General features: G+C 45.8%; 1 protein-coding gene across 3 annotated transcripts; it reads right to left on the reverse strand.

The window, feature by feature from the left end:
• LOC8065821 (alpha-galactosidase) lies at positions 6,797-9,776 on the reverse strand. 3 transcript variants are annotated; one of them, XM_021451890.1, is made up of 13 exons: positions 9,751-9,776; positions 9,507-9,669; positions 9,332-9,393; positions 9,136-9,192; positions 8,711-8,997; positions 8,536-8,637; positions 8,316-8,381; positions 8,135-8,218; positions 7,947-8,011; positions 7,757-7,839; positions 7,550-7,640; positions 7,213-7,406; positions 6,797-7,127 (listed from the first exon to the last, which is right to left on the reverse strand). In XM_021451890.1, the coding sequence occupies exons 2-13, from the start codon at positions 9,532-9,534 to the stop codon at positions 7,026-7,028; spliced, it is 1,221 nt and encodes a 406-aa protein (XP_021307565.1). In that variant the 5' UTR covers positions 9,535-9,669; positions 9,751-9,776; the 3' UTR covers positions 6,797-7,025. The 3 variants fall into 3 exon arrangements, with proteins under 3 accessions (XP_021307565.1, XP_021307566.1, XP_002467021.1); XM_021451891.1 differs by lacking the exon at positions 9,751-9,776 and having other exon boundaries at positions 8,711-8,786; positions 8,859-8,997; positions 9,507-9,662; XM_002466976.2 differs by lacking the exon at positions 9,751-9,776 and having other exon boundaries at positions 6,862-7,127; positions 8,536-8,594; positions 8,711-8,786; positions 8,859-8,997; positions 9,507-9,684.

The raw sequence follows: 14,779 nt of genomic DNA on the forward strand, positions 1-14,779 counted from the left end.
AGCACGTCCTAACTATTCTCATTTTAGGCCTTGTTTAGTTCGTCAAAATTTTCAAGATTTTCCATCACATCGAATCTTTGATCACATGCATGGAGCATTAAATAAAGATAAAAATAAAAACTAATTACACAGTTTACCTGAAATTTGTGAGATGAATCTTTTGAGCCTAGTTACTCCGTGATTGGACAATGTTTGTCAAATAAAAACGAAAGTGCTACAGTAACTAAAAAAACCAAAATTTTGCCAACTAAACAAGGCCTTAACATGCTCGGGTGGCTATAAAAACGGCTCATACTCGTATCGATACTATTGCTGATTTGTTGTGACAGAAAAACATTCATAGCTAGCTGTAAAATTCTAACTTATATACAAGTGGTTATTAATAAAGACAAAAGTGTTGCGAACAGGACCCCGATTCGTGCAGACTGCAGAGCAGGACCAAAAACCATTGTGGCTGTTCGAGTGGGCATATTCGAGTGGGCATATACGGCGCGGAACATGGGCATGTAGATGTAGAACCGGATGTTGACTCACACCAAAGCGACAAGACCACTCTATCTCCACTCCTTCCAGGCCTCCAGCCATGAATGAACGATGAAATCTGGATCCGACCTGCTAATTGATCCTTGGGAGCGCGTTCAGACTTTCAGACGGTGTAGTGTAGTGTAGTGTAGTGTAGTGTAGTGTAGTGTAGTGTAGTGTAGTGGCCCTGAGAGAAATTGGGAGCTCGGCGCTCGGCGTTATCGGTGGACAAATGCATGATGGGTGGTTTCGTTGGGCACATGCGGCGGCTAGTGGAGTGGACTTGGATAGTGATAAATGATGATCTCTGCCTCTTCCTCCTCTCGTCGCCGTTTTCGTGTGTCATTAGTGGACGATGTCGTCATGTCACCTGATCGCTTGGGCTCTAATTAATCCTTTCGCCATTAACAATTCTAGTAACCATATCGAGTTGCTGCATGATGGTCGTCGTAGTGGCTAGACCCAGGACGAAGGAGTCGGTGTGCCTGACGTGAAAGGAAATGAAATGGACAGATTCGAATAAACAGAAAAAGAAAAAAAAAACAGAGTTGGCCAACAACACCGCGGATAGAATACAGCGTCGTACCACTGGCCTCTGTTGGGAGAGATTGTTGACCTTGTTGCGTAGTGGATCGTTGGATCGGAGGTCCCATCGCCAGCCGCAGAAATTCAGATAAGATAACATCGGATTGGGTGGTTTAATTTTAATTTGTATCCTGATGGAACTGGAAAGATTTGTACTCCATTGGGCAATAGCAAAACTGGGCCAATTGTTTCCTCCTGATAGTGATATATGGTGGTGTGATCAACTCGATCCATATCTATGCATGCTTATCGTCTCCCTCAAAGAAATGCAAAAACAAAAGGCTTGGTGATAACTATATATGTCCCTTTTATGATACACTACTTTAACAAACAGTATTTTCTTCTCATAGCATTTCAGTGTAAGCATCAACATAAGCTCAATTTGAGTGATCTTGTAGATTTGACGATTTCTGAACGCACTTGCACTAACTGCATGGGTCGGCTGGCAGGAGGATGGACAGCGAAACGCGTGATCACCAGCCATTGGAGGGTAGGATCGTTGGCTCCACGATCTGTTCCCCACATAATCCCGGTCCTGATTTTAAGCACCAACAAACAGATACGACGACCGCCCGCAAGAGATGGTAAAATCTGCTGGAAATTGCAGCAACGCCGAAGTGGCGGCCACGCTCGACCAAGAAGGCGGATCTTTATCTTTATTTTCTTGTCATCAAGCTAGAGCGGATCACATTAACCCATTTTCTATATAATCTTCCTTAGACAGGACAGTACTGCATCCGTTCCGTGTGCATTTGAGCTGCACCACATCAGCGTAGAGTATGCAATGCAATCCGGCCGGGAGGGATTAGCTTTATCCCCCGCGAGAGGAGTCAGCTCGCTAGCTGGCGGCCAAACGCAGCCGGGTGACGAAACTGATGCCGGTGACTGGAAGGAGGCTAGCCTTGCTTGCTTGCTCGCACGGAACCTAGAAGTGGCAGGCAGGTGGGACCGTGGGAGAGGCGATCGATTGTTCGTTTAAGCTTATCAACCAAATCTATCAGTATTTAGTATTGTTTGGGCTCCGATCCTGCCGACTAGGTATACGGTGGTGTGCCGGCAGCGCATCGATCGAAACGGCCACCCAAACCCGCCGGGATCCCGCAGTTCACGCGTCGCGCCGGCGCCGCGGCGGACTGGGGACCGGCTGGGGACGACGCATGCACCATGCTCAGGCCTTGTTTAGATACACCCGAAAATCCAAAATTTTATAAGATTTCCCGTCACATCGAATCTTGCAGCACATACATGAAGTATTAAATATAGATAAAAAGAATAACTAATTGTACAGTTTAACTGTAAATCGCGAGACGAATCTTTTAAGTCTAGTTACTCTATAATTAAACAATGTTTGTCAAATAAAAACGAAAATACTATAATGTTAAAATTCAAAAAACTTTTTACATCTAAATAAGGCCTCACTTGACTCGATTCGATTGACTTGTTCGACGCAAGCTCCACATCATCAGTCTAACTCCTCATCGCTAGTACTCCTTATCCACACACAGGCCCGGCCCTGGAGGCGGGCAAGCGGGGCGGCCGCCCTAGGCCCCCAATTAGACAGGGCCCCACCCCCAAATATGCAAACCATACAATAATCTTTAATGTATTTGTATATTTATATGAATTGTTGCATATGAATATTGCTTTTGCATGTAGAGTTAAGTATTTATGAGTATATACAAGTACTATTCTACACCTCCGAACTATTATATTAAACAATGATATTCAACGTTGTTCAATACTATTCAATATTTTTTCTGCTTAGTTTTGGCTTACGATGTAGAATATTTAGGTCCTATTTGGTTTCCCCTGCTAAATTTTAGCCAGCTAAAACTATTTTAGCTACTCTTGGGTGACTTGTGTAACTAAACTATTTTAGCTCTTTTTTAGTCAGTGTGTTTGAAAATTTAGCTATTAAAGTTACTAAAATTTAGCGAGGGGAACCAATCAGAATAACCACAACTACAATCTTGTTAGTTTCTAAAATTTTTTAAGATTTCTCATCACATCGAATTTTTAGACGCATGCATGGAGCACTAAATAAAGATAAAAGAAATAATTAATTACACAGTTTACCTGTAATTTGTGAGACGGATTTTTTGATCCTAGTTAGTCTATAATTGGACAATATATGCCAAATATAAACAAAAGTGCTACAGTAGCTAAAACCAAAAAAATTTCCTTAAGCCTTGTTTAGTTCCTAATTTTTTTTTGTTTTAGGTACTGAAGCACTTTCGTTTTTATTTGGCAATTATTATTCAATCATGGACTAACTAGGCTCAAAAGATTCATTTTGCGATTTACAGGCAAACTGTGTAATTAGTTTTGCTTTTGACTACATTTAGTGTTTTATGCATGTGCCGTAAGATTCGATGTGACGAAAAATTTTAATTTTTTTTTAATTTTTAGGAACTTAATAATGTATAAAGGGCTCCAAATTTTTTTTCCGCCCCGAGCCTCAAAAAATTCAGGGCCGGCACTGTCCACACACACATATTCAACGACTTGGCAAACCGTAGGACGTCGTGCTCGATCGACCTGATGTGCGCGCACTGGTCCCAACCTGGCCTGCCCGCCTCCCTGGCTCCATGCGCCTGCTCCGCGTGGCCCGTATTTACATTTTCAGTGTCGAACACTCTGCACTGCAGCTCGTAGCGGCCTGCCTACCATACCAATCATCAATCATGCGCATATTGCACGTACGGATCCATGTTTCTAGCCCTGCAGAGATGGTTAATTAGTCGGAGCACAGCACCGTCGCCGCGCGACCTACCTCCACACATAAACGTCACAGACAGGCAGTGATCGAGCAGATTGCATGCGTATAGTGACTCGACAACTGTCGACGGACTGTGCGTGTACGTGTAACAGCAGCTGAGCCCATGATTTCATCGCACCGGCCATGGCTCCATGGCCAAGGAACGAAGGATACACGTACACACCTGCGGCGCCACCTCCATGTGACTTTTTTTTTGTGACGCATGATCGGCGGTGACACCGGGGCTGGCTAGTAGTGTCGGCGAACAAACGCTCTTTGGATTGTTCTGGACGACGCTGTTTGGAATGGCTTCGAAGCTGCACTGCACACACCCCCTGTGCTGTAGTCCCTGTCGAGCACAAGGGAACGGAAAAAAAAAGGGTTAAATGATTGATCAACGCCGGCCGTGTCTTCTTCCCCTGCGTCGTCGCTGTCATTCAGCTGCAGAGAGGCTACCTAGGCTACGTAGCAGTAGCAGCAGCGCTGGCATTGCTTGTGACAAGCGATCGGTTATGGATTGATTAAGCTGCTGACAGGAAATCAATTCATCCGTCATATCCGTTCAGTGTGGGTAATTAACTACCCAAGGATAAGTATCATCTTCCTCGGCCAGCAACCGTGATGATTTGACGATATGATCTCTGCATGCACCTACAACCGCTCAAGTGGTGATCAAGGAGGAGGTTTTTTATTCAATAAACCCAGTGCTAACTACAACTGCCTCCTTTTGATTTGACACTAACTGGCCCTTCTGCTCTACTATATATACAATGCACAAGACGCCTAGAGGTTAGGCTACTGGATACATGGAAGAATTGAAGGCACTAACCACCATTGCGTTTGTCTGCCATTGCCATGGAAATGCGGTGGCGCCCAAGGCTGTTCAACGCAACGCATGTCTGTGGTTGTTTACTTGAAAAGCAACGGGGAAGCAGACCAGAGTCCGGAAATCTGCAGCCTGCTGCTTGTATTGGAAAGCATGCGCTGATCAGTGATGTTCCGGCCGGCCGGTATGCCTTCCCTGCTGTACAGGCAGTGGGATTCCTTTTTTTTTTATTCTTTATCTCGGCAACGGATCTAGTGCAAACTCATCTCCCGTGCAAACTGTGCAAACTCTAATCTGGACCGCACGATGTTGATCCAAGGGGGCACATGAGAGAGGTGGAAGGAGAGGTTTGTAAAAGTGTGATTAAGAGCGGGCGGTTAAGTGCAAAATTACCCAATCTATCCGTACCCCTTGCATCAACATCCTGTGGTCCAGATTAGAGTTTTCACAGTTTACACGAGAGATGAGTTTGCACTAGATCCGTTGCCCTTTATCTCACCTCTAATTTGATCTCTTTGCTTAAAATGTCAGGAGCGCCAACACAACAACTTGTCCTGATTGCCTCCCTGCGTTGTCTTTCCACCATCGCGGTGGTTGGCAAGTCACGACGCGGCGCCGTTTGGTAGGAATAGGACCAGCGTTTTCTCTTGGGCTTGTTTAGTTCTTAAAATATTTTGCAAAATTTTTCAGATTTTCCGTCACATCAAATCTTTAGACGTATGCATGAAGTATTAAATATAGACGAAAATAAAAACTAACTGTACAGTTTGGTCGAAATTGACGACACGAATCTTTTGAGTCTAGTTAGTACATGATTAGATAATATTTGTCAAATACAAACGAAAATGGTACTATTTATATTTTGCAAAATTTTTGGGAACTAAACAAGGCCTCATTCAAACACTACTAGCAGTAGTTACTACTGCTGATGTGCTTCATGGTCAGGAGATGGAGGATGATCCATCCATGTGGATGTGGTGGTCCGTGGTCGGCAGCGATCGGACGGTGAACGACCACACGGCCGCCACGTGTCGGATCGAGAGCGCTCGGTCGACGCCATCGCGCTCGCGGTCTCATCGATCGTCTGCGCGTTAGCTAGCTTCCATGCATTTCGCTCGCCTTCGATCCGTATCCCGCTGTGTCGATCGCTTGGGACAACAACGCTGCAAAGGGGACACACATCACCGGGTCGTCTTCAAATCCTCCAGTCTCTATCGTTGAACGTAGCTGACACGGGCTTTTAATTTGCCTGTGACAGGAGATGAACAACAGAGACGACTGGATTGGCTAATCCTATTCCTATCCACGCAATGCAAGATTAGGCCACTGCTGAAGACATGCATGGCCACTACACAGAACTGTTGAAGTGATCAAATCAAGGAGATGAAATTTCCAGTGGGATGCTGCAACTTCCTCCTCCTTCGAAATTTATACCATGCTTTTGCTTGCTTATCAGCTTATGCACGGTAGGCAGCTGACTTAGGCTACCGGACACATGATAGAAGGCACCAACAGACAACACTAGACAGCCCTGTTAGCTTTGGCAGTTGGCTCTGGCACACAAGAGACAGAAAGAGAAATGCGGTGCTCCCCCTCCCCATTGTCTGGTTTAATTTGCAAACGGAACGCAGTGCAATACGCACTTGGTCTGGTATGATGATGATATGAGGGATCAGCAATGACTGATGGCTTTTGTATCTCTGTATCTCAGACCCAACAAAAAAAAGTGATATTCATTATATCTCCTGCCATTAGATTTTCTAGTGGCAGAGCCGGCTAGAGTTGTTTCCTTGATGTTACTACATACTGTACTATCATGCATAGGCATCGTTTGTAGAGTGTAGACTAGTGAAACTGTATCTGTAGTGGACAGTTCAGCTTCAGCATGGTTCGTTTCCTTGACCTTATTAGGGAGTACTACGTAATTCCGACGCTGTGCACGCAATGCGGTTTGGAACTTTGGATGGCAAACCTGCCTGGGCCGGTGCGGTGGATTTCGGTTCCAGTTGGGCTGGGCTGGGCTGGGCTGGGCCGCGTTTTGCTCTCCATTGGTTCGCTACAACATGCCGACAGGCCACCATGAGGGCCCAGTATCTCAGTTTGAGTCGAGAGCATCTTTTTCCCCATTCAGAGAAAACACAAATGCGTGCACGGGCACAACAACAAAAGGAACAGTAAAACACTCTTGGTGATTGATTTTGATTCCACCCATGTGTATGCAATCAGCCTGCAGTGCAAGTGAATCGCCTGCAGGTATGGTATCACCGGTGGTGATGTCGTCGCCATGAAGAGCCGTACGTACGCGCGCGCCCCGGCCGGCGCGGTGTAGCTAGTTCACCGGATGTGGATGTTGGGCTTGAGCACGAACATCCTGCACGAGTGCGGCGCGACGTCGAAGCTCATCGTGTCCGTGAACGTGGCGTCCACCGTCTCGTGCTGCGACGCGTCGACACACACAACAAGTCAAGTCAGTCACGGCTCGCTCGGTCGTTCGCGGACGGCAGCGCGTACGTACACGTACCAGCCAGAGGTCCGTGGCCTCGACGGGCGTGCCGGCGGGGAGGCCGATGTCGTCCCAGTGCGCGGTGATGGTGGCCTGGTCCTTGGCGTGCCGGTTCAGGAGCACCACCGCCGTCCGGTACTCGGAGAGCGGCGCCGCCCAGATCTCGCTGCTGCCCTCCATCCGAACCTTCTTCCCCGGCACGCCCAGCGGGTCTGCAGTACGCGGCAACGCCAACGCCAACGCATGCCGCCGGCCACAAACACAACAACAGAAAACCGTCCATCGTCTCCCCGTCAGTAAACTGAAACTGGGAAGGTGACTGTGAGTGGTCACGCTCGTCAGCGCGCTCTCTCACCTTGGTTGACGGCGATCACCTCCTTGTTCGCCAGGATGTCGTACGTCTCCTGCGACATGTGCCTCACGTCGCAGCCGATGATGAGAGGCGCCTGCATGCACATATTCATTGGACAAGTTCAGGAAAGAAACTCTCTGTCTGTACTGCCTGCAACAAGATGCAGAGAGAGAGCAGGTTACAGGTATGTATGTATGCGTGCAGTCTCACCTTGGAGATCGCCCAGAGGCTGAAGTGCACGACGTACTCGCTGTTGGTCATGCCCCCGTTGCCCACCTCCAGCATGTCCGGATCTGCACGCCAAACCACCATGCATATTGGAGGAGTACGAACATGGAAACACGTTTTCGGAAGACGATTTAGGATCCGGCAAATATTGGTGATGATGCACTGCACAGACCGTTCCAGCCGCCGGGGCGCGCGTACTCCGCCCACACCTCGTTCTGGTCCGCCGTGGCGATCATGCTGGAACAACGCCGGCAACGACAGACGACAGGTATCCCCTTTCAGTGACAATCTAGAACAGGGACAACGGCGGCGACGCCGCAACGCAAGAATGCAGGCAGTGTGAGTGAGAGATGTTGTGACCTGTCCCAAGTGTCGGCGATGTCGTTGGTGGTCCTCCAGCTGTTGCCGTAGGCCGCGCCCCACTTCGCCGGGTGCATGTCGCCCCTAGCGATACCCGATCGATCGCCGGCAAGGCGAGAGAGAGCAGCATGAGTCACTGACTGGTCACGAAACAACCGATCATGGTGATCAAGAGCTGTACCATTCGCAGAGGGAGAAGTAGATCGGCCGCCCCACCTTCATCAGTGCTCTGCTCATCTCCGGGTACCTGTGTTGTTCACGTGAAAACCTGTCAGGTAGGAACATTTTTACTCGGCTGCCTGCAGCACCTGCCTCAGACAGTCACGATGCCGATGCGATCATCGCAGCAGGCAGGGAGGAGACGTTGAGATGGACAGGGAAAGGGCATTTGTGAGCCTGACCTCTCCAGCGGCTTGAGGTCGCCGTTGTTGCAGTTGTCGTACTTGAGGTAATCCACTCCCTGCGTGATGCCAATGAACACATCACAAATCACATGATCTTCCCTTGAAGAAGAAAAAATTGGTATCAGATGGGGGCAGATGCTGCTGCTGCTGCGGCTGCTGCCTTTGAGCTCACCCATGCCGCGAAGGTCTTGGCGTCCTGCTCCTCGTGGCCGAGGGACCCGGGCTGCACCTTGGCGCAGGTCTGGAACCTGCAGAGACAATTTGTTCCCCCGAGTGGTGTGGGCAAGCAGAAGCAGAAGCAGGGTTGTCTTGAATCTCACCCGGCGTCGGAGTAGATCCCGAGCTTGAGCCCCTTGCTGTGGACGTAATCCGCCAGCGCCTTGATCCCCTGCGGGAACGTCTTGGTGTTGGCCACCAGATTCCCCTTAGCATCACGTTTTGGCTCTGCCCAGCAATCATCTGAGAAAGCGAGATAGGAACAAGAACACGTATGATAATCCAGTTCGATTTTCTTTTGGGGGGTTATCGTTCAGAAAAGAAGAGGCATCAAGAAGTAGCTGAAGAAGCCGGGAGACTAGAGCGAGTGAGCTGGCGCACCGATGTTGACGTATCTGTAGCCGAGAGCAGCGAGTCCAGTCGACACGAGTGCGTCAGCTGAGTGAGGACCATCCATGGCATGGGCGGCAACCGAGAAAGAAACAGATAAAAGAGCGAGCTCATCTTCAGCTGCTTTATTCAGTAAGCAAAGCTCGAGTGCTAGAAGGAAACTGAAGAACAGAAGTAGTGAAAGTACCGGTCTCCCTGATGACCACCTCGCCGTTGCCGTCGCACTGGAAGTGGTTCCAGCTGTTCCACCTGCGTTTGCGCGGTCGCTCAGAAATCAAAATCACAAACCAGACACACTTGGCAACATCTCATCACACAAGCTGGGGTGGAAAAACCCCCCAGAAGAGACTGAGTTACCCTACCCCATGGGAGGGGCCGAGCCGAGGCCATTGGCCAGCATGCTCCGCCGGTGCGCCTCCTCCACCTGCACCACCTTGCCGCCGCCACCCACGACCGCCACCGCCATCAGCAGCAGAGCTAGCCTTGCCGGCGACGAACCACCGCCGCCCGCCATTGCGCCGCTCTCTGAACCAAAAAAACCTTCACTCCGATCCGCACGAGACCAATAATTTATAGCCTCATCACGAGTCACGACTGATGTTGTACCTGTTGAACTTTGTTGCCGGTGCACAATTTTTTTTCCAAGCGCAGATGCGGACGGATGTGTCGCGTTCGTCTTGTCGGAGATGGGCACCGGAGCACAGAAGCGCCCAGAACGCCACACTGCCTCTCACTACGTGGTTGGGCGCCACAGGGTCCACGTGGGCATTTAAGCAGCTCTGGGCCCACTCGGCGTGGACACAGCCTCCGCACGAGCGCGGGGGCAGGCCGGCCTGTCAGGCTGTCAGCCAGAGCCTCCCGCCGTGCTGGTCCGCAAGAATTGGCCCACCAGAGAAGCGGCCCGGTACAAAGGACGAATGGAATGGATCGAACCGGATGATTCGCGATTGGCCAATCCGAATATCCCGATCAACGTTATTGACTTTATTTATTTTCCTAGGGTTATCCAGAGGGCGTGACGTGATGTGGACTTGTAGAGCTGGTTAACTTTAATGGAATATACAGTTGTTATTACTAATATTTATTATGGCGTAAACGGTTAACTATCATGTTATTATTAGGCATCTCTTTGACAAGGTCCTCCGATCCGCTCCCAGTCCAGGCAGGTATACTAATCAATTCATTTTTTTGGTGGAATCATATGTTCATTTCTTACTAATTGTTTTCAATGCTGGTTGCTTCCATTTTTTAAAATATTAATGAAGCTTCAACGCATGAAAATAATTTGATTTTTTTTGACTTATCAGTAGTGGAGAATAATTCCATATAATATCTTACAAAAAAAAAAGCAAAGTAAACGGATGTTGACCTAAACTACAAGCATGCTAAAATTTTTATTTGTCTTCCCAAACAAAGTGCACCTATACAAATATAAAAGCACAAGCATGGCAAAATTATGATATATATCATAGAAAAATGCAAAAGTAAACGGACGTTGACCTAAACAATATATATAGAAGTACAAGCATGCTAAAATTTTTATTTGCCTTCCTAGACAAAGTGCTCCTATACAATATAAAAAGCACAAGCATGGCAAAACTTTTACTCCGTTGAGTATTTGCCTTCCCAAACATAGTGCACCACCACTCCGTTGAGTACCTTTTCAGTCAACTCAAACGTCCGATGAACATGCTACTTTAGCCTTTGTTTTATTCGTACAACGTTTCTCTGAAATTAATCTAAATTCAGCAATGCAGGAAATTCTTCCAATGTTTCCTATAACTCTAATCAAAGTTAATCAATTTTATTTTCATAAAATCTTAAGCAACACTCTTTTTAGGACGAAAGGGGTACTCTGTATGCATGAACATGATTTGTTGCTTCATGAAATTACTGGCACATCCCCAAATAAATCAACCTTTTTAAGTTTTCCACCACTATTCTAAGTCAATTTTTATAAGTTTAATCTAGTCTAGGAAAAGAATATTAATATCTGTGATATATAATTGGTATCTTTAGATATCATGAAATATAGTTTTCTTAGTTTACTTATAAAAGTGTGACTTATGATAACTCTGAAAGTTTATTTGGGTACCAAAGAAAGAAGCTATAGTAGTTGCAGAATTCGAACAAAGTAAACATGGCTCAATTGTGATTTTTTTGAAACAGTCAGGGTCCATATCCTCGTGTGCTTGTATTTTATTAGAATTATTTTCACGATTTAGTATTTCTAATCTTTCAATGATAGACAAGGTGCCCTTGATAGCGAGATGTTTTGTGATGATTTTATAAACTTCATGATTTACTAGTCCAATCTTTTATATATGTTCATAGGAATACGGCTTGTACACGTGTTGTACGCATCTATGCTACGTAACCCCTCCGCCCCATAAAAATATCATTCTTGCTTCCAAAAAGTATATATTTTTAATTTTGATTAAATATATATAACAAAAATATTAATATTTATGATAGATAATCAGTATCATTAGATAGACCATTCTATCTATTTTCGTAATAAACTTGTTTGGAGGTACAAATGTTGATATATTTTTTCAAATATAGTTAAATTTAAGAAAGATAATTGCAGAAGTTGAGGAGGTTTGTATTAGGAATACGCAGACAAGGCAGACTGTGAGTGCGTCAAATCACTATCTCGTACGGAATCTTCAAGTCTTTGGGATTGGTGGAATAGCCAAAATAGATCCCCCACCTTTCCTCTCAGGTTTAGTTTAGTCCTTCAACTCTCAAAATTGCCAAACTATTCCCTTATCTTTCGATTTTGGTTTAATTTTGTCCTTATGCAATATGGCGCTCCATGTTGCATATGTTGGTCGTTGTAGTTAGCAAAGCCTAGTGGTGGCCATAGCTTTGGATAGCCTGGCAGCCATACAATGCATTAAAGCTAATTTCACATGAATTGCATTGGTTCTAGCCATGAAATGGAACTTAAAGAAGTTATTCAAATTTTCATTGGATCGATAGCATACCCCTCCTCTAAAAAAAGCATATTCCATCTATTCCGAAATAAATATGGTATTTTGTGTTAGACTTTCTTAAGTTTGACTAGATTTAAGGAAAATATTAATAATATTTGTGTCTCTAAATATGCTTATTGTGAAAATAGACTCAATGAGATATGATATAATGTTGTTCAAACCAAACTGCAATGAACTTGAGTATGAAAGTAGGAAGTAGATTTACCTACACTAGCAATGCCAACTACAGCACTCAGCCTATTTACCAACACAATCACATTTGCTCAATAGGGCTGCTACAATGGACTGCCATGTCAGCACAAAGAACGATTTTGGACAAAAAAAATTAAAGATGAGGTACTGCTTTGGCCAACTTTGAAGTTGAGGGACTAAATTGAGCCTTAGATAAAAGATGAGGGACTAATTTGGCTATTCCACCTAAGATAGCATAAATATAGAGAATTTTTTCAATGTCATGGAATCTATATTATTCTTTCTATGGTGCTGAAAATATATGAGGTTTGGTTTGTATAATTAGCCCATACTTTATGAGATGTTGTATCATGAGTTCACCCATAAATTTTGATAAAATTAATTTATCATCATGCATATACTATTCTACTCCCTTTATCAAAAATTATAAGTGAATTGTAACTTTTCTTGAGAGTCAAAGCATCTAAAGTTTGACTAAATTTTTATATAGTAAATTAATAATATTTATGATACTAAATAAGTACTATTTGATTTTTTATTATCTTTATAGTATATCTATGTGATGTCACAAATCTTTATAATTTTGGTTAAACTTGAGATATTTTGATTGTCTAAGAAAATTAGAATGATTTATAATTTGCCAATCTAATCTATACCTATCTATAAAGAGGGAAAATTTCAGTCTGTCCACTTTTTTTCTGCCGCCACCTAAATCTATGGTAGACTCGGAATCGGCAGTAGCTTCAAACCGGTAGAAGAGAAAAAAAATATAAGTATTCCGGTTTCTAATGCAAAATCAAGGCCACGCCAAAGAGCACCAGGCCGCCGTCCATCTCATCCGCCGCGGCGCCAGACCCAGACCAGCCGCCGCGCCCCGTGCGCTTCGGCATCCTGGGTTGCGCCTCCATCGCGCGCAAGCTGGCGTAAGCCATGCTGCTCGCACCCGGCGCATCTTGACCTCCGGTGTGTACATCTTGATGGAAGGGATGTGTCAGCAACGCTAGCTTGCTGGCTTGCGCGTGGCAGCGATAGCAACGCTAGCTCGCTGGCCGGCGGCCTATCTGGCAGGGGACGTGTCGGCGAGGCCAACGTGGCAACAACGCTGGCTTGCAGGCCTGCCTGGCAGGAGACGTGGCGGCGAGGCTGGCTCGCGAGCCGGCGTTGGCCTGACTCGCAGGGACGTGGCGGCGAGACTGGCTCGCCGCGACGCTGGCTCGCTGGCCGGCGCTGGCCTACCTGTCAGGGGACGTGACGGCGAGGCTGGCTCTCTAGTCGGCGCTGGCCTTTCTCGCAGGGAACATGGTGGCGAGATTGGCTCGCTAGCCGGCGCTGGCCCTAGCTCACGTCGCAAGGGGCGGACTTGGCAGCTTGCGCTGGTCGTGATTTGGAGAAATTGTTCTTTGTTTTTTTTGTTTTTTTTTGCTTTGATCTCTCTATGGCTGTTTATATAAAATATTTGTAGTCCTATTTAGATTTGGACATCTATATTATAGCTATTGTAAATTGTAAAGAATACCTATACGGACTGGAGATTGGCAAAAATCCTATACGGACTGCTAGGACAAAACCTATACGGACTGGAGATTGTGGGACGGGTTGTCCTATACGGACCGGAGATTGTGGGTTGTAAAGAATACCAGATTGGCAAAAATCTTATACGGACTGCTAGGACAAAACCTATATAGACCGGAGATTGTGGGACGGGAAAAATCTATACGGACTGGAGATTGGCACAAAGTGACAAGTGAGAAGACACATAATTGTCGTTGATTTCGATTTTTTTTTTCTTTTTGGCGCCACCGGTGTGAGCGTTTGCTGGGACATCCGACACGGTCGCCGCTGTCTTGCGGAAGGGGCAGCGATGACCGTGTAGGCGTGTAGTACTAGCACACCGCGGTTGCCAACTTTATCCATATCCAAATTATCCAAATAAGATAATGGGCTAGGTCGGGAATTTCGAATCCTAATCTTAAGATTATGATGAATTTATCAGGTTCCTTCACGCTTAGGAAATACAACCGCGCGCAGGCTATCATCACATCAGGACTCGACGACTCGTTCAACGTTTTCCCGGAGTGTTGTAGTCTGTACACGTATCCGGGAGAGTTTGCGGGCAGATCCCGAAGACCCGAACGTATCGGGAATCGTCAGCCTTTTTCCGATAAGATAGGATAAACTATTGCTCGAGTCATTGTGATAAGATAGGATATATAGCCATCGGTTTGGAATACCCAAATTAAGGCCTTATTTAGTTAAATTTTTTTAAATGGATATAGTAGTATTTTCGTTTGTATTTAACAGATATTCAATCATTGATTAACTAGATTTAAAAAATTCGTCTCACAAATTACAGACAAACTATATAATTAGTTATCCTTTTTATCTATATTTAATACTCTATATATGCGTCATAAGATTCGATACGGTGAAAATTTTGAAAAAAA

This window comes from Sorghum bicolor, chromosome 1, assembly GCF_000003195.3.
Source record: "Sorghum bicolor cultivar BTx623 chromosome 1, Sorghum_bicolor_NCBIv3, whole genome shotgun sequence".
In the NCBI taxonomy this organism is placed as follows: Eukaryota; Viridiplantae; Streptophyta; class Magnoliopsida; order Poales; family Poaceae; genus Sorghum; species Sorghum bicolor.